Source organism: Pleurodeles waltl, chromosome 2_2, assembly GCF_031143425.1.
Source record: "Pleurodeles waltl isolate 20211129_DDA chromosome 2_2, aPleWal1.hap1.20221129, whole genome shotgun sequence".
Lineage (NCBI taxonomy): Eukaryota > Metazoa > Chordata > Amphibia > Caudata > Salamandridae > Pleurodeles > Pleurodeles waltl.
The window spans coordinates 115,198,696-115,225,145 of NC_090439.1; the positions used below are offsets into that span (position 1 = coordinate 115,198,696).

The 26,450-nt window shown below is 45.1% G+C and overlaps 1 protein-coding gene across 2 annotated transcripts in view; it reads left to right on the plus strand.

Annotated features, from left to right (window-relative positions):
* The window catches only part of PIGN (phosphatidylinositol glycan anchor biosynthesis class N), a 988,499-nt gene that overhangs the window by 193,407 nt on the left and 768,642 nt on the right, over positions 1–26,450 (plus strand). For both annotated transcript variants that reach the window (XM_069219499.1, XM_069219500.1), the window contains 2 exons: positions 11,759–11,889; positions 16,580–16,696. In XM_069219499.1, the coding sequence (XP_069075600.1) occupies positions 11,759–11,889; positions 16,580–16,696 (248 nt within the window). The remainder of the gene's footprint in view (positions 1–11,758; positions 11,890–16,579; positions 16,697–26,450) is intronic.

A 26,450-nucleotide genomic window follows, 5' to 3' on the forward strand; every position in this document is an offset into this window, starting at 1 on the left:
AAGAGCGCCCGGCCGCAGCGGTGAGACCGGGGGCTTCCGGGGACCAGGCCGGCGACCCCCCCGCCTGGCACACACAGTGGATTCCACCCCCCCCCCCACCGGCGGATTCAGCACCAGGAGCCCGACGTCTGCGGGGGATCTGACGGGAGTAGCGAGGGTACAGTTCTCCCCCTCCCCCTCCTCTCTTCGTTTGTCTATTGTTCCTGCCTCTGGGGAAACCTGCCCGCCCCCGCCTCCTGCTCACCAACCGGAGGCTAAAACATCATATAGAGTGCACCAAGGGGGCCGGTGCTTCGGACCGCGGGGCGTCCAGCGGCGGCTGGTCATCGGGGTGCTTTACCACTGCCTGGCCTGCCCGGAGAACACAAGTGACCACGTGAGCACGCGAGAGGTGAGGAGACACAAACGGCGAGGCGCGGGTGCGCCATCAGCGTAATCAGCCGCCCAGATCGTGCTCGGTGGCGTTGCGCAGCAACTCGGAGGGCCCCCAAAAGTTAAGCAAAATGGCTGGGAAATCCAAATCTGCGAAAAGTCAAGACCGAAGTACACACGGCCCGACACCCGGCGACCAACAGCTAATACCAACCTTACAGTTGCTGGAAAGCACAATCCAGGCCCACTCCTCACAATTTGAAAAAGTGTTACAGGCAATCATGGACACTAAATCCTCACTGGAAAACAGAATAGATACGGTATCGCAAGATCTGAACCTACTCAGAGTGGACCATCGCAAACTGTCTGAGAGAGTGAAATCAACGGAAGAGGTGCTAAGTGAACTGACTCCCACAGTCTCGGACAACCAAAAACAAATTCTCCGCCTGGACGCAGAGGTGAAGGCATTGTGGAGAAGAGCGGAAGAGGCGGAGGGTAGATCCCGTCGCAACAATGTACGTTTCTTGGGATTCCCTGAAAAATCACTGGACCAAAACTCGGAACTCTTGCTGGAACATTGGCTAATCAAAGAAGTTCTAAATGGGGCCCCATCGAAGTTCTTCTCTGTGGAAAGGGCGCACAGAATCCCAGGAAGACCCCCGGCTCTGGGCCAACCGCCAAAACCGCTGATAGCCAGGTTCCTAAATTTTAGAGACCGCAATGCAATACTGCAGCAGTTCCGCAACAAAGGTCCCTTCAGTTATGAGGACTCAATTGTTAACGCCTACCCAGACTTTACTCAAGAGGTACAAAAACAACGTAACTCCTATGCCAAAATAAAACAGCGTCTACGCGAGCATGACATCAAGTACGCCTTACTGTTCCCTGCTAAATTAAGAGTGTCAACTGACGAACGCACCCACTTGTTTACCTCCCCGGAGGATGCCTGGACGTGGATCCACGCCAAAGGGCTCGCTCTCCCCCAGGAGGGCGATGGCACTGGTGAAGACTGGCTAAAATCCTCCCTGTAGAAACGTACTAAGAGACGCACCAGGGGACAAACCACTGAGAAACAGGCCGCAGAGGAAAGAGCTAAGGTCCTGAAAGAAACTCCCCTGCTAACACAGAACTCCTTTGAGGCCCTCCGGTCAACCCCGAGGACGGCTCGGAGTCGGACTCGGTCAGCTCGGACTCTACACTAACAGATGTGCTAAAGGGTCCGGAGTTTACCCCCAGAACTGCAGACGCACTTGGACTGTGATCCGCTGAGTCATCCCCCCGCTTGAACTGATTGCTAAAATTGATGGACAGCACAGGACAACGTGTGCGCTACTAAATGTGGGAGGCCACCACTTCTGTCGCTGTGTATCTTTTTTGAATAATGCTTTTCTCCCCACTTGGCGCACTGCTGGCAGCGATAGAGCATGGGGGGAGGGAACAACCCACCCCGGGAGCGCCCAACATTAATTGCAGACCGGGTCTGCGGAAAGATGTGAGCCCCATAAACGAGCCACATCTGGTCGGTAAAATTGCTCCCCCACAGACATCCACATGGACACAGGTTTGCTCACGCACCCGCGGGGTGTGTAGTTTGTTACGATTATACAGTAGGGTTAGGGATCCAGTTGGGGAGGGAGTGGGGGTAAAAGTTAGTTTGTACAGTATAGGTCCGCTCAAAACACAGGGAACATTGCCGAGGCTGATGGGGTCAAACACAGACATGTGAGGGCTGGGAGGCATCAGGAAGGGCTCAATAGATGGGAGTGTGTCAGGCACAGACTCGCACATTAGTACATGGCTCAAAAAGCAAACCACATCACACATCAATATGAAATAGTCACCTGGAATGTCAGGGGACTGGGGACGCCGAGCAAAAGGTCCCGGGTGCACGCACGCCTTAGGCGCCAGGGCATACACATTGCTATCCTACAAGAGACCCACCTCCGGGACCCTGACCTACAAGAACTGCGGGGTAAGTGGGGAGGACAGATAATAGGCACATCATACTCGGCCTTCGCTAGAGGGGTCCTCATATGGATAGCTGGAGGCGTCCCCTTCCTCCAAACATCGCACAGGACAGACCAAGGAGGCAGGTATGTGGCAGTGGAAGGTCGGCTAGACGGCAGAGAATTATCGCTGATCGGGATATATGCCCCCAATAACGCGACATGTGAATTCCTGGGCACACTCACCCCAGCACTATTGGTGAACCCTGAAGCCCTGCCATATGGGGTGGGGACTCCAACAGTATACCGAACCCGGCGCTGGACAGGTCAAACATCCCCCCTAAAGCGACAGCTAACAGAAACGCCAGACGCCCACTCCAGACGTGGGCTGGCGATATGAGTCTACCTGATGTATGGCGCATGAAACACCCACTGCAAAGGGAATATTCATTCTATTCGATACCACATAAGGTACACACCAGAATAGACATAGTGTGGGGCACCCAAGAAATTTGCACAATGGTCAGCGGGACAGAATACTTAGCTAAGACAGTATCGGATCACTCACCGCTTAAAATGACACTGAACTGGGGTAGGAAGCGCCCAGCGATCCCCACGTGGAGACTACAGGTGGAAGCTCTTCACGATCAGGCATTCACAGAGACGATGAGCACAGCACTGAAACAGTACTGGGAAACAAATGTTGGATCCACAAACCTAAGAGCAGTAGAGTGGGATGCGCATAAGGTAGTGGTCCGCGGCCATTGTATTTCAACCACTTGGGGGGTGAGGCACACACTACACGCAGAGGCCAGCAAACTGGAAAAGAAACTGAGAGCGTTAGAAATTGCAGTAGCTCGCAACGAAACGCCCTACACGGCGCTAAAAGACGCACGCGCAGAATACGCTGAGACCGACACCACACTTCGCCGACATGACTATAAATACCACTTGATGCGCCTACAAATGGAAGGAGATAGATCGGGTAGGCTACTTGCGTGGCTCCTGCGCGAGGACCGGCAGCGCTTACCTATCGGGGCTATAGGGACAGGCGCAGGCACAATGGCTACCACACAGGAAGAAATAAACGACATGTTCAGGGAATACTACACAAACTTATACGCCAAACGCACATCATGCACCACCCAACAACTTGTGTCCTTACTGGCGGGTTCACCCCTGGTGCAACTCTCACAAGCAGACAGGGAGACACTAGAGGCCCCCCTGACACTGGGGGAACTAAACTTAGCCCTGGCACAACTGCCTAGGAATAAAGCGCCAGGCGCAGACGGCCTCCCATTAGAATACTACTCTACCTTTACGACACGTTTAAACTCCCACTTGCTGAAAGTATTTGAGGAGGCATGGGCCAGTGGGACCTTACCCCCAACACTGAGAGAGGCAATGATAGTGGTCCTTCCTAAACAAGGACACAACCCCACTGATGTTAAATCCTACAGACCACTGTCACTGCTAAACTTAGATTGTAAAATACTAGGTAAAATATTGGCTAACAGGTTAGCCCCTTGCATGCACACCCTGTTACACGAACATCAAAACGGGTTCATCCCAAAACGTAATACTTTCCTCAATATCCGGAGGCTGCTGAGCGTGATGGGTGACACTCTCCCGTACGCATACGAGGAAATGGTGATCTCACTTGACATCGAGAAGGCATTCGACACACTAGAATGGGATTTCTTGTTCGCCACCATGCAGCAAATGGGCATTGGCCCTAAATTCACACGCTGGGTACAGACACTATACACCAACCCACAGGCCAGGGTGAAGACGGGTGGGGTTATATCAGGGAGTTTTCCGATCAACAGGGGTACACGGCAGGGCTGCCCCTTATCCCCCCTGCTGTTTGTCATAGCAATGGAACCACTGGCTACGCGAATACGCGCGATGAACGAAAGGTGGGGGATAATTAGAAACGGGGCCTACCATGCTATATCACTATATGCGGATGACGCCTTAATATATGTACGGAAAGGAAGAGAGGTGCTGCCCTCAGTGATATCGTTGCTGTCTGAGTACGGAGGGATCTCAGGCCTAGTGGTAAACTGGGGAAAATCCTGCTTGTTCCCACTAACCAGCTGGCCCCTACCGAAACAAGAAAACGCCCCAGTGGGATGCCTGAAATGGTGCTTCGATACATTTTAATACCTAGGGGTTCACATCTATCATAAAACAGAGGACCTCAGGGATGGTAACCTGGGGAGAGCAATGGCCTCCATGAAGGGGTCAATGCGATTCTGGAATAAACTACCACTTTCACCACTGGGCAAGGTGGCCATAGCGAACATGCTGATACTGCCTAGATTGCTATATTACTTCGCGGCACTGCCACTCGTTGTCCCTAAGAGCTTCTTCAATAATTTGAATGTTGTCTTACTACAGCTCATATGGGGTGAGGGCAGGAAGCGGGTCGCACTCTCCACGCTGCAGTGCCCAGTCGACGCAGGTGGACTGGGCACCCCTAATTTTGAACTCTACTATGCGGCCGCGCAGCTACAGTGGATATTGAACTGGATTCATAGCCTGAGTCGGCGGAATCCGCCTGGCTTTCGACCCGACTCCAAGGGCCCCCCTGCTCGCATGGCTGACAAACAAAAAGCGTAAGTGAAAACCCACTAATGGCAGTGGCTCACGCATGTTGGAGGAGGTACATCCAAAAAGGCTCAAAGGAACTCCCTTACTCGCCGCTCATCCCGCTGGAGCGGCTTCTCGGTTGGGCTGAGACTGGGTCACACTCACCCGCAGTCTGGTCGGAGGCGGGCATACATTCAGTGGGAGACTGCTTTGAGGAAGGTAAATTAATGTCGTTTGAATCCATGCAAGCCTTCACAGCGTTGAGCCCGGGACAATTCTTGGCCTACCACGCCATATGTTACTCAATTAGAAAAACATGGGCGGCTGGAGAACTAGAGCCAGAGACCTCCCCCACACTACACCACATGTTGAGCTACGATACCCAAGCAAAAGCCGTCTCGAACTCATACAAACTCCTGAGTAAGCCCCTTGAACCCAACTTGGTCAAAGCTAGGGAGAGGTGGAATGCCGTCTTACCGGTCCCGATCTCACAGGAAGAATGGTCAAAAGCCTTATATCACAACCGCGATGTGTCAAGAAACCCCAGATTCCGCTACACGCAGTTCAATTACATACACCAAACATATTTAGCACCAGCTAGGATTAAACGCATATTCCCTGGGTCGGTCCCGGCCTGCCCTAGATGCAATGCCCCAGTGGCGCAATTCTACCATATGGTCTGGGATTGTCCTCGGGTACAAAAAGAATGGGCTGGGGTGGTAAAAATAATAGCAGAAACGACGGGCCTCGCCCTGGGCACGGACCCCAAGTCCTGCCTGTTAGGACTCAGGACAAGGGGGAAAAAACACAAACACCTACATAAGTTCACAGACCTGGCTTATGTAATGTACAAAAGACTGATAGCCATGAACTGGAAAGTGCCCAACGCGCCTGATTTGAAAGCTTGGCACACCCTCATGCTGCGATGGTCCCGCACAGAGTACCAGGTACTAAAGAAATTAGCGCGCAAGGGGCTGCGACAAGCAGGCTGCGAAGTATGGAGTACATTAGTATCTAAGCTGGAGGCAAAAAATTATGAGAAACTACCATGAGCTACGCAATAACACTAACACCCAGAAAGTCACCGTCATGCAGCTGGCTGTGACACAACATCCCAGCAGCGGGCATACCTAACTCCATCAACAACACCCCACACTCACCGACAATATACTAGCCACCGAACGCACGAGCACCATGTAGAACTCACTCGCCTGCACAACAAAAACACTCGACACTAGCATCCCAGCAGATCGGCACCCCCCCTGACCAACATCAATGAGTCAACCCTGGGAATGACGTGCGGCCACTCTACACCAAAATATGCCATTCAACGGCAAAGGCAATAATTAAAAATACTGGATGGAGCACCTGGACCTAGATGTGTACAATTTGTTTAAGTTGGATGAATGCAAAGGATTTTTTAGATCATCAACATCATGTCAATGTTAACACACGTGTGTAGCACAGTGATTTGTTTTGTAAAATTCAATAAAAAATACTTTAAAAAAAAAAAAAAAAAAAAAAAAGGGAAGGCAGCAGTCCCAACCCTCCTGGGACCTTGGAGTCTGAAGGTAAGTATGTGTGTGTGTGTGTGTGATATTTTTAAATTAATGTGTGGTGCGTGCGTGTATGTTTGAATGTTGATGAGTGTTGTTAATGGATGTGCGTGCGTGTGTGTGAAAGTGTGAGTGTGCTTCCCGCCCGCTCCCCTCCCTCCTTAAACTGCCGGCCGCCACTGCTACCACCTAATTTTGGAATGGCCCCCTTCCACTTTCCCTTGTCTCAGCTGGCAGTGGTTGCTAAGTGCTGAAATAGGATCTTTATACTGTAGTGCTTGTCTAACTGTTTTTGAACCTATAAGGGTATACCGTGACGGACGGGTAATCCTTGGAGATTTTTATGGGAGATTATGGTTTAGCGCACCTGGCTTGTAAAAGCTCTGTAGGAGGCCCAGTCCTCTTGGGCATTAAGCCAGGTCCTACCTGTGCCCTCTTCCACCCACTCTAGTTGGTAGCCCTATAGTGGTGATCCACCCACCATCATCCTTTCGCTGCCTTGCTGGAGCCTGGTGAATTGCGTATCCAAATGTCCCTACTTCCTAACCACCAGGAAGCCTGATAAGAGGAATTAGTCCCCTGGGAACCTTCCTTTTGGGGGCTTAGCCTGTTCTAGTGCGCTCTTGTCTGGCTTTGGCCCCCTGAGCGCTCTGTCTCTTTCCCCATAAATGTCTTTCCCAGCTTTGAGTCTTCCAGGGAGAATTACTCTGTGAGCGAGGATGATAATCGAGGCCCAGTACTTCAAGTCTGTCTGCCAGTTTACTGGTAACTTACTCTCTGGAACTTTCTGTGTTCATCCACACAAGAGTCCATGTCTTTCAGGCACATATTGAGTAAGATGTGTGCAGGCGTAGTAGTCACATGCCATTTAACTGATGCACACTGGTTACAGGGCCCTTTGGGCACGCCTCGTGAGACACAGTGCTTCTGCAGTGGTGCACACCGTGATCTCCGGTCTCCCAAAGTATTCCCATTCCCCTGTAGGAAATAGGGGCCAGATGTAGCAAACACTTTGCGACTCGCAAACGGCGAAAATCGCCGTTTGCGAGTCGCAAATGCGTGTTTGCTATGTAGAAATGCATTTTGCGAGTCGGAACCGACTCGCAAAATGCATTTCCGAGTCGCAATTAGGAAGGGGTGTTCCCTTCCTATTTGCGAGTCGCAGTGGTATGCAATTCCATTTGCGACCGCGTACTCGGTCGCAAATGGAGTCGCAGTTACCATCCACTTGAAGTGGATGGTAACCCACTCGCAAACAGGAAGGGGTCCCCATGGGACCCCTTCCCCTTTGTGACTGGACCCAAAAATATTTTTTCAGAGCAGGCAGTGGTCCAAAGGACCACTGCCTGCCCTGAAAAAATCTGAAACAAAAGGTTTCGTTTTTTTTTTCTAAGTGCAGCTCGTTTTCCTTTAAGGAAAACGGGCTACACTTGGAAAAAAAAAACTGCTTTATTTAAAAGCAGTCACGGACATGGATGTCTGCTGTTCCCAGCAGGCCTCCATCCCCGTGAGTGCCCAGAGTCTCTATGGGGGCGCAAATTGCGACCCACCTCATTAATATTAATGAGGTGGGTCTTTGCGACCCCATAGCGACTCGCAGAAGGTGTCTGAGACACCTTTCTGCATACCAAATTGCGACTTGCAATTTGCGAGTCGCAGGGACTCGCAAATTGCAAGTCGCAATTTGGTATATTGCTACATCTGGCCCCAGGTCCCTAGTGCTGTATTAGGCGTTTTTGCAGTGTCTATTGTCACTGTTTTAAAGATGTCTGTCCCACTCAGCACCTGCAGTTGCAGTTTTTGCAGATTGTTTAACTGTTTAGCTTTATATGCTCGATGCTTCATTTGTATAGACAGCTTTATATTTCAGTTTAAATTCAGAGCTTCGCAGCTACACTGGTAGCTTATTATTCTATTTGGTCCTCCGTGAGATCTGCAAACCCCTTCTCAAGGTTTATAAAGACTTTTAACATTTAAAATGTAGCCGTCTCTGACATGTCAAAGCTGCGCATGTTTGCCGAACTCACAGTTACTGAACTGGTTATACCTTTAACAGATATTATATTATGTAAACGGGGACTAAACAGTTGGTTATGCAACTTGCATTTTGTGCTTCGAGGCAAAAACATGTGATCTGATGCTTCTCTTCCAGGTATCTAGGTATGCTAATTGAGTTCAGTGTCTATATTTATACCTTTAAATTCCGATTCTAAATATGCATTTCTTAACATGATGAGACTCTTGGTTCTGGTGCCATGAACTTGTAGGGTTTCCCATACGATGTCTGTTCCACATCAGCCTATAGGTTTAGAATTCTACACTGAGTTGACTTCAGACCTTGAGGAAGTGTGTGTTTTCCTGCAGTTCTGACCTGCCAACTCATTCTATCGTTACATAATTCATAATCCCCAGACTTTCCCCCTTGAACCTTGCAAGAACCTATGATTCTCGCCTGCGAGGGGTATATTGCGGATGCCCTCAACCCTTTGCCTTTCTAGTTGAGCCTGTCAATCAATATTTTTGTGATTATATTCTCCCATAATTTCTATGGTTTAAATTAAGCGAGATACTATTAGACCCTAGGCCTTCTTAATTTATTCAGCCAGAGTCGGGTTGTTATTTCCAGACACATTTTCAGTTATTTGAAACTAGTTATTGAGGCACCCAAGGGCCCAAGGGCAGAACCATCATTCCCAGGCCTCACTCCTTTTCTGCTTTGGCACAGGTTCAATATCCTTCTACCAGGTGAAAAATATTTCCAAGACATGGCAATGAAAGAGCTAAAATACAAATACTAGCGCCAGATTACAAGTTGAGTGGAGCAGAATCGAGAGATGGGACTCCTCTCAGTTCAGTTATAAGAGTGAAAACTCCGCCTGGTAAAATCACATCAAGAATGGGTTGGATGCAGCTTGGCTCCGCTGCCCAGGGCCCAGTCCCTGCCTGGCCCCCTTCCAAAAGATTGGGGGAGCATGTAAAGCACCCCACTACAAGACAGCATCCTCGACTTTCCTCTCACACCCTCCCTGCTTCTCTTAACCATTTCCCTGCAAGAACTAATTCTCTCACGTAGAGTTAAGAGCCGTTCAGATCAGGTGTTAAATATATGGGTTACACCCCATAGGATTTGAAATTCCAGTTCCACGAGGTTTAACAGAACCATTTACATCATGCACAATTCCGTCTGGTAAGTCTGGGTACGCATGGCTATTTCTCATTCCATGGGGGTTAACTTGTAGTAGGAGTAAATACAGGGAGTGCAGAATTATTAGGCAAGTTGTATTTTTGAGGATTAATTTTATTATTGAACAACAACCATGTTCTCAATGAACCCAAAAAACTCCTTAATATCAAAGCTGAATATTTTTGGAAGTAGTTTTTAGTTTGTTTTTAGTTTTAGCTATGTTAGGGGGATATCTGTGTGTGCAGGTGACTATTACTGTGCATAATTATTAGGCAACTTAACAAAAAACAAATATATACCCATTTCAATTATTTATTATTACCAGTGAAACCAATATAACATCTCAACATTCACAAATATACATTTCTGACATTCAAAAACAAAACAAAAACAAATCAGTGACCAATATAGCCACCTTTCTTTGCAAGGACACTCAAAAGCCTGCCATCCATGGATTCTGTCAGTGTTTTGATCTGTTCACCATCAACATTGCGTGCAGCAGCAACCACAGCCTCCCAGACACTGTTCAGAGAGGTGTACTGTTTTCCCTCCTTGTAAATCTCACATTTGATGATGGACCACAGGTTCTCAATGGGGTTCAGATCAGGTGAACAAGGAGGCCATGTCATTAGATTTCCTTCTTTTATACCCTTTCTTGCCAGCCACGCTGTGGAGTACTTGGACGCGTGTGATGGAGCATTGTCCTGCATGAAAATCATGTTTTTCTTGAAGGATGCAGACTTCTTCCTGTACCACTGCTTGAAGAAGGTGTCTTCCAGGAACTGGCAGTAGGACTGGGAGTTGAGCTTGACTCCACCCTCAACCCGAAAAGGCCCCACAGGCTCATCTTTGATGATACCAGCCCAAACCAGTACTCCACCTCCACCTTACTGGCGTCTGAGTCAGACTGGAGCTCTCTGCCCTTTACCAATCCAGCCACGGGCCCATCCATCTGGCCCATCAAGACTCACTCTCATTTCATCAGTCCATAAAACCTTAGAAAAATCAGTCTTGAGATATTTCTTGGCCCAGTCTTGACGTTTCAGCTTGTGTGTCTTGTTCAGTGGTGGTCGTCTTTCAGCCTTTCTTACCTTGGCCATGTCTCCGAGTATTGCACACCTTGTGCTTTTGGGCACTCCAGTGATGTTGCAGCTCTGAAATATGGCCAAACTGGTGGCAAGTGGCATCGTGGCAGCTGCACGCTTGACTTTTCTCAGTTCATGGGCAGTTATTTTGCGCCTTGGTTTTTCCACACGCTTCTTGCGACCCTGTTGACTATTTTGAATGAAACGCTTGATTGTTCGATGATCACGCTTCAGAAGCTTTGCAATTTTAAGAGTGCTGCATCCCTCTGCAAGATATCTCACTATTTTTGACTTTTCTGAGCCTGTCAAGTCCTTCTTTTGACCCATTTTGCCAAAGGAAAGGAAGTTGCCTAATAATTATGCACACCTGATATAGGGTGTTGATGTCATTAGACCACACCCCTTCTCATTACAGAGATGCACATCACCTAATATGCTTAATTGGTAGTAGGCTTTCGTGCCTATACAGCTTGGAGTAAGACAACATGCATAAAGAGGATGATGTGGTCAAAATACTCATTTGCCTAATAATTCTGCACTCCCTGTATGTGCAGTTACTCCGTGTCTCTGCGTATTGTCCCTCCTAACTCATCATTGTCCTTGGGTTATTACAGGCGAGCATCCTTCTATTTCGCCACTCATATCTTGTTGTAAAAATGGCCTGGCAACAACTTCTGCTCCTCCCACCACCACCCCCGTGCACAAATGCCCACCGCAGGGCGCTGAATGTATTGGTCCAAAACACAATAGGAATGATAGTAACAAAAATGGATCCAATGTGTGTGTGGTACAATTTCATCCATCGTTAAGAAGGCAGGCAGGTGTCCAATACGCTCATATGTGTAACTATTTAGAAAAGAAATCTGTTTGCATTTAACCTGCCTTCGAGTTTCTTAGGGCTTCTTCTGTAGTATCACTTTTAACGAATATACAGGTATACAGGAACCTATCTGAAGTTGATATAAATGCTTTGTTTAATGCTAGATTGCATTTTTCTTTTAATGTTTCCCAACTGTACAGGGAGTACAAGGAGAATATCAAGAAGGTTGATGAAGGGTTGAAAGAAATGGTTTCCTTGTTGGAAGATTTTTATGGGAATGATGGGAAGACTGCCTTTGTCTTCACCTCAGATCATGGAATGACTGACTGGGGTAAGACTTCACATTTCCGGAGTTATCTAACAGTGGAAGGAGGGCAGCTGATGTTCTCCTACACATCAGTGTATATGATGCCTTGTCTATATACATAGAGAGGAGAGAAAACATAAGGGTTAATTCTGTAACATGGGCTTTTATTGCCATCCAGGAGTTCAGTTGACATACAAAACACGAGGCTGAAAGCTAGTGGTTTATATATGTTTCCTGAAACACGAGATGGCAATATAGGCCCATATTAAACATGTTGTATGTTATTTTTTTACTAAATGATTCATTAATTGTTTTCAGTACTCTTTAGAAATATTTAGAGCATTTGAGCGTCATCCGTTTAGTAGTCATTGTCTGCGTGAGACTGCACATATGTTTTTCATTGTTTTGAGAAATCTGTGTGTTTGTTGGGATTAATGTACCAATTTTTTAATGTGTTTAGTGCAAAAATTTGTGTTATTATAAATCCGATTTCAAATGCAAAGTGCATTGCAAGGAAATTACAAAGACACTGTTTAAGATGTGTTTTTTTGTATGACATTGACACCACCGAATAGGTTTAACAACACATTGATACAGAAAGAAAATAAAGTACAATGTGGAACAGTGTATCTTTTGCTGACAGGTTTCTGCATATACAATTCTTATTCTCCCACAGATAGGAAGATTTATTGTAGATGCTTGCATCAAGAGTGGATCTACAGGAGTGAGCTTGCCAGGGGTTCTCATTAATGACCCAACAACAGCACCCTTAATGTGAAAGTCTTTTTTTGCACTGAAAAAACAGAGGATATTATGTTTCACTTTTTTATTTGTTTAAGGAAACTAATTAACCTGTGTATGAATTCAGCACAGTGAATTATGGGAAATAATTCAAAGTTAGAACAACTTTCTGTGAAATACAATCTTTGACACCACTGGCAAACATTTAATAAGAAGACTCACCCATGTAAAAATGAGAGAGAGAGATAGAGAGAGAGAAAATAAAAAATAAAAAAACATACCTGCATTTATATATAGATATTACCTACTGACGGTTGCCAGTAGTTAGTTATAGTTAGGACCATGTTTCCATAGAAAAAGCATTTTTTTTAACTTGCCTATATCTTTGGGACCGTTTGACGAATCTTTACAAAATATTCCCCAAAAAGTACCCCAGTGATTCATGTTGCACACAGAAAGTTTTGGGGTGATCCGTAAAGCGATAGCCAAGGAAAGGGAGGGGGAGTGTCAAAAAAGTTGCATTTCCCATATTAATTCCCATAGGAGCTTTAGACACGACTACAGCCCAAACCACTGTACATAATTGCACTGAAGTTGGCAGCAAGCTAGCTTTCGGTATGCAGATTACTCTTTTGCTTATTCGGTATAAATCCGTTCTGTAGTTTACGAGAAATTAAAGAAAATCCAAATTTGTATTTCTGAGCTTGCAAATGTATTATGAATATTCACAATTTTTCATGAATGCGTGCGCAATTAGAAGTGTAGTTGGCTGGCCACAACCTAAACAGAAAGTTGTAGCCACCATTTTATGTCATGGGAGAGGGTCTCTGAGGCTGAAAAACAAAATGAAAAGCAGCAAAAGGGGTCAGTTTGGAGGTACCCTGATCCCTGTTGTGTGATATAGGAGTGTTTGGGAGTTTTAAATGATTTTTCTTCACAGTGCGCGATACTCGTACCTTCGTCATGCACTGCTAATTACCCCACAGATTACAGCACTTTTGACATCTTTGATAACATCACTGATAACATCAATGTAATATTGGCTGTAAAAACAATTAAGAAAAAACTGCGCATGGCGGTGGTGCGAGTTTTTAGTTACTTTAGGGCACAAGTTATAGCTACTTGAGATAACAATAACAGGTGGATTTCTATGGTTTTGGACATTTAAAATGGGAGCCTAACTATAACATCCCTGTAGCCTTTGTTTTTTTTTATATATATAAATTCGAACGTTACGGCAAATGGAGAGTAAATTCATTATTCAGCTCCGTACTAAAATGCCTTATGGACTGAATATGGATGAGGAATTACATGTACATTTATAATTTCGGAATATGGAAAAACACATGGTAACAACAGCAACCATGTAGGGTGGTCATTGATTAACATCACTAAACTATATGATATTCCAGTCAAATAACGATAGTCATCAAGTTGGAGAGAAAAGGCATTCATTGTTGTTTGTGTGGAACCAATAGAATAGAATAAAATAAGAGAAAAAAAAATAATTATAATGTAAAAATATCATAAGGAATGAATGTAATAAATCTCTTAAGATCAATGTAGACACAAAGCAATAATTGTTTGACTGGAATATGCTGTAATATAAAAGTGATACTATTTATATATATATATATAAAAAAGGCAAATGAAACAAATGTCAAAGGGCAAATATTGTTATGCATGTATAGCGTAAATAGTGAAAATGAAAAAGTAAATAGTAAATACAAACAGTACAAAATCATAAATTAGAAAGGATTGGAAGAACAAAGAAGAACACAAGTGAACAGTATTATGTATTGAGAATGGGATTTTAAATTTTAAATTTAAAAAATCACTAATTTTAATTGTAATTGTAACATGTAAACTACACTATCCATAATGCATTGTGTATGATGTCGTGATATTGAGTATAAATAGCAGAAGGGAAAAGGGACTCATTCACTCTGAACAAGACTCCATGGGGAGTTGAAACGCGTTGGTGGTTGTTATTTTGAAATAAATATGCACTATTGAGACTTCGTGGAGTGCGGTGAATACCGTTGGTTATATAAATATATATATATATATATATATATATATATATATATATAAATATATATATATGTGTTTTGATTAGGAGTATGGGAAGTAGTACTAGAGGAGTACTCTTTTACTTACTGTTACATGCCTTTGTAAAACGTTCAAAGAAGACGGCAATCCTGTTTGTGCTGATTGTATGTGAATATTCCCATTCCTTCCCATTTTAGATGAATTGGGGCCAGTTCACACTTGCATGTAAGAATCTATAGGAATAACCCAGGAATACTTCTTTATGACCTTTAAAATGCCTAACAGGCCTCTAAATGGTGAAACACCTTCATCCCTTTGGAATCATCTAGTTACAGATTAGTTTGTTCACTAGAAACAGGACATTTGTATTTGTAACTTTTATGCAATCGTTCGTAAGTGAAACCACACTAAATTATCCAGTGTAACAAAATGCAAATCTTCTTAAGTACAAAACGCTTATGTAAAGTGCTTTGACACTGACTGGGTTTGTTTTCCACTGTATAATACTTCAAAAGAATTAATAATGTGCTTAAGGAGTTGGATATCCCAATCTGATACACTCTAATAATACACAGAAGTACTTATTTTTTATGTTCTCACTCATTACTTTTTAAAAAGGTGTAAGTCCAACTTTTGATTTATACCAGCTAGAGAACCTGTGTCTGGGGAGCCTTATCTACTAATGTCAGTACTGCTAACATTTTAGGAATAGGCACATTTACTCGAATTTCTTACATTGAGAGGAGTTCTGTCACATTATCAATAAACGTAATCTTCAGTCCGGCTATTTTGCTCTTTGTTTTTTGGCCCTGGGCTTTTTTCACATGATTTTTAGTTCTTGAACATTAGCTTAGCTCAAAGAAAAAGGGAAGCAGTGTCTTAAAAAATCTTTTAGTGAACACACGATATTGGAACACGATACCGTTAAGTGGGATCCTAAAATAATGCCTCATCCAAGTCACAACAATTTACATGCGGAAGATGTACAATCCAGTTCCATCCAACCACAAGACAGTTAATGGCTTGATCTTCCCCTGATATTCCCAGCCAGGCCAGTTAGTGCCATAGTGTATCACTGCCTTAAGCTTTCAGTGCCATTGTGAGCTCCTCATAAATGAGTCTGTATCATTATATGTGTTTTTAATGTCCACCTTCATAGGCTAGCTGCTGCCACTGTGTGTTCTTCATTCGGTAGTTAACGCCATAATGTGCTTACCTGCCCAATAAAACTTTAGTTCCCCTGCGTACCCCGATGTGGCAGAGTCATTACATGTACTGCAGATTTTCTGCATCAACACAAACACCAGTATACCTCATTCAGACACACACATTTGCACTCTCTTTCTCTCGCTCTCTGTCTCTCTCTCATTTGATGGCTGACAATACTCCCTGCCAGCATACATCCTTCTCACTATGACTCACCTTCTGCTTCCTGGCAGCCTGCCACTAATCCTTCTTTCACAGATGGTTGTGTTGGATATTGGGAAGGAAGGATAGGCAGTGCTTTTTTTTAAATTTCGCTCCACTATTGGGCACATGCTTACTTAGGCAGTGTGAATGACACTGATGAGCTGCTACAAGCAGCATGGTGGTTTATAGTATATTGCAGCCTCACACTGTGTCACACTATTGGTGCAGCGTCACAGTAAATAAGCCAATCATGATGCTGCCTCATACCAAACATTCATATTGTGATTGGCTACCAGGCATCAGTACTGAAGCACAACACTCTGCCTAAGGTTTGGAGATTTCCAGCTCCAACAAAGCATGAGGTGTATTCTCAGACCTGACGAGCACAGACTGGTATGAAAGTAAGCCCAATCAATTAAGAATAAGATTATTTCCAAAAATGCATCTTCAGCTCTGTTATGCTTGTATCAGCAATAAACGATGATAGTTTGTTTCGTCTTTTCATCTTTAGGGTCCCATGGAGCTGGCCATCCTTCAGAGACACTGACTCCACTTGTTGCTTGGGGAGCAGGAGTTAACTTTCCACAGAGAGTTATGCATCAGGACTTTGATGATGGATTTTCACAAGGTATGAATTTTTTTTGACCACTACTTAATTGCCAAGTAGCATTGTATAAGCAAACGTAAGAGGTATGTGGAAGACCAGTAATTGATTAAATTACATTCATATACATTCTGATGGATCAATCTACCTGTAAATTCCAGTCTGGACCAGTAAACGTCTAATATTGCTGTCCAGGGCTGCGGGGGGCTCTGGCTGCATCTCAACACCGGAAGTAGAGTTGTGGTGGCTTCACAGGAGTCATGTAGTGCCGACCCTGAAGAACTGACATCAGTCCTCATCTGTTCCATTTTTTTCTGTGTCTTTTGATGTGGGTTCGGAGCTTCTCACCTTCCTTCTTTTGAGGAAAAGAGAGTTTTGCTCTCAAAAGATGTTGGTGCATTGCTTCTAAAATGTCCTCACCAAAGAAGTCAGGGTTTAGGCCCTGCTGCAAGTACGATGGAGGAATAGCCATAACACACCTACATGATGACTGTCTGTGATGTCTTGGTTTGAGGTGCTCTGCATTGTGCAACCTCTGCGTCGGAATGAACCTTAAAGCCATCAAGGAATGGGAGGCCATGCTCTTCCTGGCCAATGCCAGAGATGACCATCAGGGATGTTGCCAGTTGATGTCAAGGTCCAGGATGAGGTCCGGATTTCCATCTCACTCTCTGCTGTCTTCTAAATCCTCAAGGGAGAAGGTGAGGCACCACAAGACGAAAAAGAAGCATTCCTCTTTTCACATAAAGAAATCCAGGAACAGGCCTCCAGTCTGTGTTTTGCCCCTAGTTCATTCCTCTCTGGAGCTGGAGTTAGTGGCATTGTCTTTGTTGGCCTTGCCAGTGCTACCAGCACCAGTGCCACTCCCCTCAGCACTTATGGGAATACCGGCCTCTGTGTTACCTGAGTTTCCACCACAGAATACTGATCCAGCCATCTTTCTTATCCTCTGCTGGCTATGTTTTGGAGAACAACAGTTCCCTCTGGTGAGTCGTTCGGCCCCATAGGACGATATGAGGCTTCTGCCCTTAAGTGCCTGGCATCAACCTGGCACTGTACTGGTTCTTCCAGTACTGCCTGACTTTGGTCTTACACAGGGTACCCTTGATGGGGCTACCCATTCCAACTTTGATTTCGATGCTGACTGTGACTCTGGCCCTGCTCCTGACACCAAACCTGAGTCCGATGCCAGTGCTGCTGCTGGCACTCCCAAGGCCCCTGGTGATTCCCCATCTTTGACCCCCTCTCAGAAACTCCTCCTGCCACTGATTAAATGGATGAAGTCCATGGGAGGAGAGAGGCTAATTTTTTCCTTAAGAAGGAACAATACTGAGAGGAAAGGTCCAATACCCAATGGCAGTATTGAATCACGATTCATAACTTTTATGGATTTGATTCAGACCCACAGGTGGCCAAGGGACACTGCTAATATTCACTTCATGCTCTCCTTTCATGCATCAGATCTGTTGTCCTTTGAGAAGGCCAGTTGGTTGAATACATCAGCAGATATTGACACAAATCTAGCCCCTGGCTGGTCACTGGTGGAGATTGCCTCCTTTCACACCATACTTAAGAAAGCGGCTGAAGTGCTGGATCTTCCTCTCCCTTCAGTTGAGTATCGGGCAAATATCTTGATCGATGTATTACAGTCGGCTATGACAACAGCAGAGGCTTTCCTCCCCTTTAATGAGTCCCCAGTGGCTGCTGTGAAACAGCCAAAGTCTAAGCCTACCTCATGTCCAATGGTAAATCACACTGACCATGGTGTGGGCCCCACCTTGCCATCTGGTGCCTGTGAACACCGTGAAGGTGGGGAAAGCTACCCAGGACCCTGAGGGTGGCCAGCCCCACTTATACCCATCCCGCTCTAGTTGCTCCACTCTTCACGCTTTAGGCCAGGCCTCCAGCTCGGTAGCCAAAACTGGGACTACACACCGCTTGGAGCGCAGCTGAAAGTCCAGCCCGATGCCCCCTGACCGGCAGGCTTGTCGTCAAACACCCGTTAGGCCACCACATTGATTGTCCATAAATGCACCCTCTGTGTTGATATCACCAATTGTTCTAGGGCCATGGTTAGTGGTAGAACCCTACTGCCATGAAATTTTGTACCCTCCCTTAGACCACTTCTGATCATAGGGCCTGAACTACCATTGAACCATGCTCTACATTGCTACAGCATGCGTGAACCATTTATTTTTGTCTCAGGCCACAGTCCTGCACTCGGGTGGGGGGAATGGGTGTGGGGGCCAGACTGCTCTACTGCTTGTTGGGTGGCATTCTATCTAACCATAAGAGGGACCGGTAGGTTTATTGGTCCAGTGTACAGACTCCCAGTTTATCGTACAAATCAAAAAGGTACACTGTTCCACAGGAAAAAACAGAAATCCACTAGGCACTTCGCAAAACAGAAGCAAAAGTCCTCACACATCCATTGGATGTCATGCTTCATCATAGGGCATGCTCCTTGTCAGCCTGGCGCTGCAATATCTGACGGGCCCCTCAAAGCGGCTCTTTGCCAGAGATCTTAATTGGTCATGTGTGCTGTGATCAAAGAGATGTAGGAGTAAATTTAGACCTACAGTCAGAGAGAAAAAATATTAAAATTGGCTCAAGAACCTCACAAACCTAAATTTTATCGATTGTCAAGGGTCTTGGTCAAGGTTAAAAACTACTAGGGAGTGGAATGGAAATAATGTTCCACCACTCAATCAAAATATATAGGGGTGAAATAGAAAAGTTTCTTCAGTCACTAGTAAGGGTCAACATGTTTCACGCCTAAGAAGTCCCTACGGATCAAATGGTGTTTCATCAGGACCAAAATCAAACGTATGACTCCTACACTATGCTAAATACAAAAATGTGTAATGGAGGTATGAAAAAGTGTAAACTTACTCAAAGAGCTACGCACCTAACAATTTAAGTAGATGTAAGCCATCCTCTATGTGGGACGGTGCTCCATGGGATAATGCCAAACCAGGACTGAAGTCGCCTAATTAGGGGGTGAGAGTCCAGAGCGGGGAACCTACCCGCCGGCCGCATTTCCCGAACACAGTTGCCAGGCTTGAGAGAGCTTGCACAGACTCCCAGTCCGCCTAGGAGCACCCTGGCTGGGCGCTTCCAGCCAATCATGACGCTGCTTTGAGCAGCGTCAGGATTGGCTGCAGGGCAGGCTGGGAGCCTGTGCCTGCAACATCCGAAAGGTGAGGAGAGGAGCGGCTCACTGCGTGATGCATGAGCAGAGATAAGTTGTTTTTTTACAATTAAATGTTATTATTAATTCCTCACGTGCTCCCGCCAATCAACCTCTTGTGCGCGCCACCCCGCCTCATCCCCAGGAATCCCCGCGAGCCACAACTGCTGGGCTGACAGGTCATGGTTGGGCCGTTTCTTAGCTTTTCGTGGATTTCTTTTATGGTCAGCTGGGACGGTTTTTACCTTTGATTTCCCTGATATTAAAACAAATATTGCCTGCAGCAAGCTGAAATCCATGCAGTCTTCCAGGCCTTGCAAAACACTTATACAGTGTGTCTTTACATGTTCAAAACTGCCCCGCTTTACTAAGACATACACAGATGGGGGACCATAGAGGTTAGAAATCGGAGCACTGGCTCGTAAAACAAATAGTAGTCAAGGAGGACTTCACCAGACCACGAAATACTATTTCCAGTGGTGGCTGGTGACTGAAAGCAGTGGTGGGGCACAAATACAAGACGGAATTGCACCTTGTGAGTGAGCCTCACTACCCACGTATTTCCATTCACCTACTCACCCACTGCCTTTGGTCACCTACCCATTTACTCATCCACATTGTCATCCACTGCCATTCACACAACTCTTATACACGGACACCCACATTTTCTCAGCCACTCAGTCAAGCCCTGCAAACACTTATTCAAACAAACACACATTGCCTCACCCATCCAGTATCCAGCAGTTTCAGTGATAAAAGGTACAAGTTTTTTTTTTTGAGCTGCAGATTACATGTTTCATATGACATATCACGTCATTAGTCTGCAGAAGAAATAAAATGAGCATAACTAGCCATGATAAATTACTGGAACCATTACTGCGTTTGAGAGACGAAATCACCTACAGAGGCAGTGAAGGGAAGGGAAGGGAGAGGAGAGTTGAGAGAACAGATTTTTTTCTTATTGTCTGTAAAAAAGATAGAGCTCCAACTTACTTGTGTGCAGGGTTGTCTGTGGCATATTTATGACTTGAGGTCTTCAGGTCACACTCCTGTCTCCCAGAGAGCCCTGGATGGAGTTATTTATTGTATGTATTCCATTTCTCTGCCACAGACTGCTTATAATGCAGGAAAAGGGGATTTTCTTTGCGCAAAGCCACATTCTTTTAATAAATTGTGACCTCTGGTACGTAGATCCTTCTGATCAAATCCCCACCATTTGAGTAAATAGGAAAGGGTTCGGAGTGGCATGAAGTTTTCAGAATCCCGGGCTGAACAAAAAACACTCCAGGCTGTTTACTATCAGGGCTTCTGGTGGAGGAGGAGATAAGCCAAGGACGTCACTGCGTTCTGAGAAAACGTAAGGGCTTTGCGTGGGCAAGCCCTGTCAGCCCTACTTGTGCAGCTTTCAGCCACATACTCACGCAGGCGCAGTGGGGCTTTTCAAAGTGCACAACTTTCACTTGGAAAATGTTGTGCAGAAAATGTTTTACTTTCATCATGTAATTAAATATATGCTTCACTAGAAAGGTCAGAAAAGGCTAGGGGCGCTGCCCCTTAGCCCTTGAACACCAGCCGCCCCGGACTATTTCCATAAAAATGTGCACACAGTTCTAAGGTGATACTATGGGAAGCATACAAGGCAGTTGTGAGGTGGCAGACAATTTTCCATAACAGTGGCTAATTGTAAAGAAAGATGGAAAAAAATGCTAAATGTTGAAGATAACCATCTCCAATTAGAAACACAGAATGATAAACAGTCTAGCGAAGTTTTGAACCATTGCATAGCACTTGCAGCTATGTGGCATCTACAGAGTGGCACGAAGTGTCTGAATCCATGTGAGAGTGATTTCTGTCTCCACATGCTTTTCAATTTCATCAGCCCTTTTTGTGATGCATTCCAAGTAACATAACCACATTTCTCATATGTGCACAGAAATACCATTGAGCTTTTAAAACTTTTGTCATGTTCTCATGAGGGCGTGTTGATTTAAAACAGCGTCACGATGGCCCGGACTTTATGTTTTGCCTGCTTTGCTTTTTTGCCTTTTCCTCTACCCTTTTCTTAATCTTTCTATAGCTGCACCCATTTCAAGCTTACTTGTTGGTGCATGTTTTTTTTTCTTTGTCCTCCGCACTTTACATAATCTCTGTGCTTTATAGTAACACCACTAACAGCAAAATATGTTGCCTTTCTCGATAAACAAATCATAACACCTTAACAGAGCTTCAGTAACTTATATTGCACAACTGCTCACCAAGCTACAACTTGAAACAAAAAAACAGCTTATTATTAATGAAATAGGGAAAACCTAATGCATTTACCAAAGCTTGTTAATATATGTAAGTTATTCCCATGGTAGGCCCTAGACAGCCCAGAGGGCAGTGGGCAGAGTTATTTAGAAAGTGTGTCATGTACTTTAAGTTTTACATGTCCTGGTAGTGAAAAACCCTTAAATTCGTTTTTCGCTACTGCATGTCCTACCTTTCCCCTAGGCTAACATTGGAGGTGAATATTACATCTAACAAGTGATAATTTCCATATAGGTGAAGATAGGCGTTGAAAACCCGGCTATTCCCCCATTAATTGCAATTGCTGTCTCTTCTAGTGCAGTTGTCTTTTTCCCCCAGGATGCCTTTTAGGTGACAGTGCTCTCTATAAATAAATAATAATAATAATAATAACCAGTTCATGTTTGGTGTTTTCGGAATTGTATTGAAAAATCATCTGTTATGACGAAGTCTGATTTTAAATTATAGTTTTGAAAGTCCCACATGTAGAATTTGTCATTTTTTTGCCCTAGCCATTTAGCGCCTGTAGCCTGTCTCTGGGTCACACGACTGGGTGTGGTTGACAGTTGGACTTTGCGTATTCCTCCTATACGGTCACACACAATATGGAGCTTAGGTGTGCCTGCAGAACTGGGCACATCCCTAATTACACTTGAATAGACCATGTCCATTGTCCACACAAAGGGCTGCATAACCTCTGAAATTAGTCTGGAGCCAGGACAGGGATGGCATGATGCCTGTGGATTTCAAAGGGAGACTTCCAGATTATTATCCCTTTTCAAAGGAAGGCCCAGGTATATATATTTGACCCAGGAGCGGCTTCTCCATTAGGGCGGAGGAGCGTCGCCTCCACCCCCCCCTTCTGCCAGCAGCGGCAACTGTAAACCTTTTTACCAAACAACAATAATAATCTGTTTTTTTAATTATCGTTGCTTGGTAAAAGGGTGGGCCACGGGGATGATGAGCAGTGAGGGGGAGTGCTGAGCACTACCCCTCAGAGCGCATGTGTTTTTGGTCGGCTGTCTCGGGCCGGCCAAACCCACTTGCGCAGTAGGTTCTCTCCAGCCCAGCAACACAGCTGCTGTGCTTCAGAGAGCCTGCACAGGCTCCCAGTCTGCCTGGTAGCGCCCTGGGTGGGCGCTCCCAGCCAATCCTGATGATGCTTTGAGCAGCATTCGGATTGGCCGTAGGGCAGGCTGGAAGCCTGTGCCTGCAGCGAGGAGAAGCAGGAGCGGAGCACAGCATTAAGGTAAGTGGGGTTTTTAAAATGAGTTTTAATTTAAATTTAATTTCCTCCCCCACCCCTTCTTCTAGCCGCGAGCTGCTCCTTATTAGACCCCAGACATCAACTCTTCAGTACACCTCTGGACCTGTGGATACTCTGCCAGGAAGAAGGATAGCTGTGCTGCAGAAAGGATTGTCACTCTGCTGGACTGCTGCTCTGAAGGAATGCTGCCCTGCTGTGCTGACTTGCTGCCTGCTGTCCACTTGCCTGCGTAAAAAGGACTGGACTTGCATCTGTTGAACCCAGGACCCCAGAGGGACTCCCTGGGCTCGTTGGCTTGCCTGCTGACAAGTCTCAGGGATAGTAGGCTCCAACAACCTTGAACCCAGAACATTGTTCTGCCATCTGTGAGTCCTATCCTGCCAAGTTGTGCCACCCCATTCTTGAACCCTTGTAAGTGGGCCTGAAAGTGCTTTGCCAGTCCATCTGGGGATCCAGCAAAACCAACGCATCTCCTCTGTTGCGCGGTGTGAACCCAAGCAGAATCGATGCAATGCCTCTGCTTTTAGGAGTCTTTTGGTGCAAGGACTCCACATTGACCTCACAGCCTGAAACGGAACTGCTGCTGTGTGAAGCTTAACTGACGCAGGCCCTTGCATTGCAAATCTAATTTCTGTGGCAGCCTCAATGACAATGCAGGTTTTCGCATCGCAGCCTCGCAGTTCTTCTAAACCGATGCATCGCCTCGACTGTGCAAAACATCCTCAATGCCAGACTTCACATTTCAAGCCCTTGTCGACTGGATCCTCGACAACGACAGTTAGTCTGCCTACATGAAACATGGACCAACTCAGATGTTCATATTAATGGGTTTCAATCAATCACAACTTTGGCGAAACGGACCCCGGCCAGACGAAGTAGCGGGGGTCTGATGACTCTGATTAATATCTCCATAGGAGCTAAAGTGGGTAAATTCCAGACTAACTCCCCCTATTATCAGTTAGTAGTATTATCTTTGAAAGGTAGCCCTACAATGTTAATAGTTAATTTCCATCATATTAACTTCTTTAGAGCTAACGTTCAAATCATACTTTCCCTCTCTAATAGTATTGAGGAAATTGTATCCTCAATGGATAAGGATAATGCAATTGTGTGGGGTGGTTATTTTAATGCCACCCTCTGTATTATTGGGGATAGTAAGGTGTGTGTGGCATTGTTTAATGATTGTAGCAACTACTCACATTTTACTCATAACCTCTGTGGGGATAAATTAAATAATCTCATGAACGTTTATGATTTAGTCTTGACTAGCGATATCTTACCTAATCATACTGCTCCTGATATAAGCTTTATGGGGCGGAGGCAGGGGCGAGGTTCAGTGATCGACCATATAATGGTGTCAAAGTCTGGGTTTAATAAAGTGGCTGCCTTCCAGGTAATTACCAGTGGATTAAGTGATCCTAATCTGCTGTTTCTTGCAATTTATAATGGATATATGAGAGTGGGTGAACAGGAACTGAGATTCTCTATCGAATATATTAGGAATAAAGGTGTGCAATGTAAATGCAAAGAGTGGATTTAAAAGCTTTCGTATCCCATTTGCTTGGTAATAACATGGTAAGATTTGAGCAGGGCTTAACCACCGAATTTTCACCAACTCAGGTGCCTTCACAGATATCTGTGCATCTGTTAATGTTTATTTAACTTCACTAAATCAGCCTGATCAAAATAAACCAGTTAAATGGTTTGATAAATCCATGCTGAACTTATACGAGCCTTTAAGGCCATTCCAAGAAGTCAGATCGAAGTTATGAAGTGCAGAGCCCAGTACAAAGAGGCAATTGCACTGAGAAAAAAGATGATTAAAGAGGAGGCGTGGTAGAAATTAGTGGATGCCTTGGTTGTGAATGACATGGCACAGTTTTGGAAAGTAGTTAATACTCCATTTTTTGCTCCAAATATAAACAAGGGCATTGAGGTTCTTATTCCGGAACATAGTTAGATCACTCACTTTACAAAGATCTACTCATGCAATGTGGATGACTGTGTGGAATATGTGATAGAGGGAACAGAGAATCCTACTGACGTGACGTGATATTGGCAATTAACAGTTCACTCCCAAATAAGGCCCCAAAGCCAAATTGTGACCCAGCCGAACTTTTTAAGAACAGTGCAGATCTGTGGGCATCAATTCTGGTTAATGTTTTTAGAGCTGCCATAACCACTGCTCCTACTCTAGCTTGGTCTAAAACTACTATTGTCCCAATTTTCAAAAAAGGTGATCGGAAACATACTGCATGCTGGCATCCCATCTCATTGACACTACGGCAAAAATGTTTGGCAGGATTCTTTTAGATCTTTTGGAATCGTGGGCATATGACAGCAATATTTTTTCTCAGGCACAGTATAGTTTTGGAGGGCGGTGTAGACGGTTGACCAATGTCTGAACCTCCACTTGTTGTGAAAAAAGTATGTAGGGGCCAGGCAAGGATGCTTATACCTGACATTCATGAATCTAAATGCGGCATTTGATAATGTCGTCAGGAGTAAATTCTGGGCAATGCTGATTAAACAAGGAGCAAATCCTAATGTAGTGCACTTGTTGGCGCAGCTCCGTAATGATGTGGAAGCGAAGGTTAGATATGGGCTAGAGCGGGAATTTTCTTGTTTTTTTAAGGGTAGAAAGGGGGTCAGACACAGGTGTGTTCTGGCCCCCTTTCTGTTTACCTTTTATGTCAGCGGCCTAGCGGAATCCCTAGCAGAGGTACAGACGGACCCCCCAAGATCGGTGGTAGACCACAATCTGTATTAATGTATGCTGATAACGGTGTCCTTATGGCAGGAACAGGGAGGGGGCTCCAAAAGCTGCTGAATACATTTTTGGAGTAGATGGCATTGTTGGGTCTGACCACGAACAGAGCAAAATTTTATACTTTGGTGTGCGACCGCCCTAAAAGTAGGGTCCCCCGGTTCTATATCAAAAATAGCCGTCTGAATTGTGTAACCACATTCACCTACTTGGGAGTCCTCATTGATAGCGAGTGTAAGTGGAACCATCATAAAGAAATTAGGGT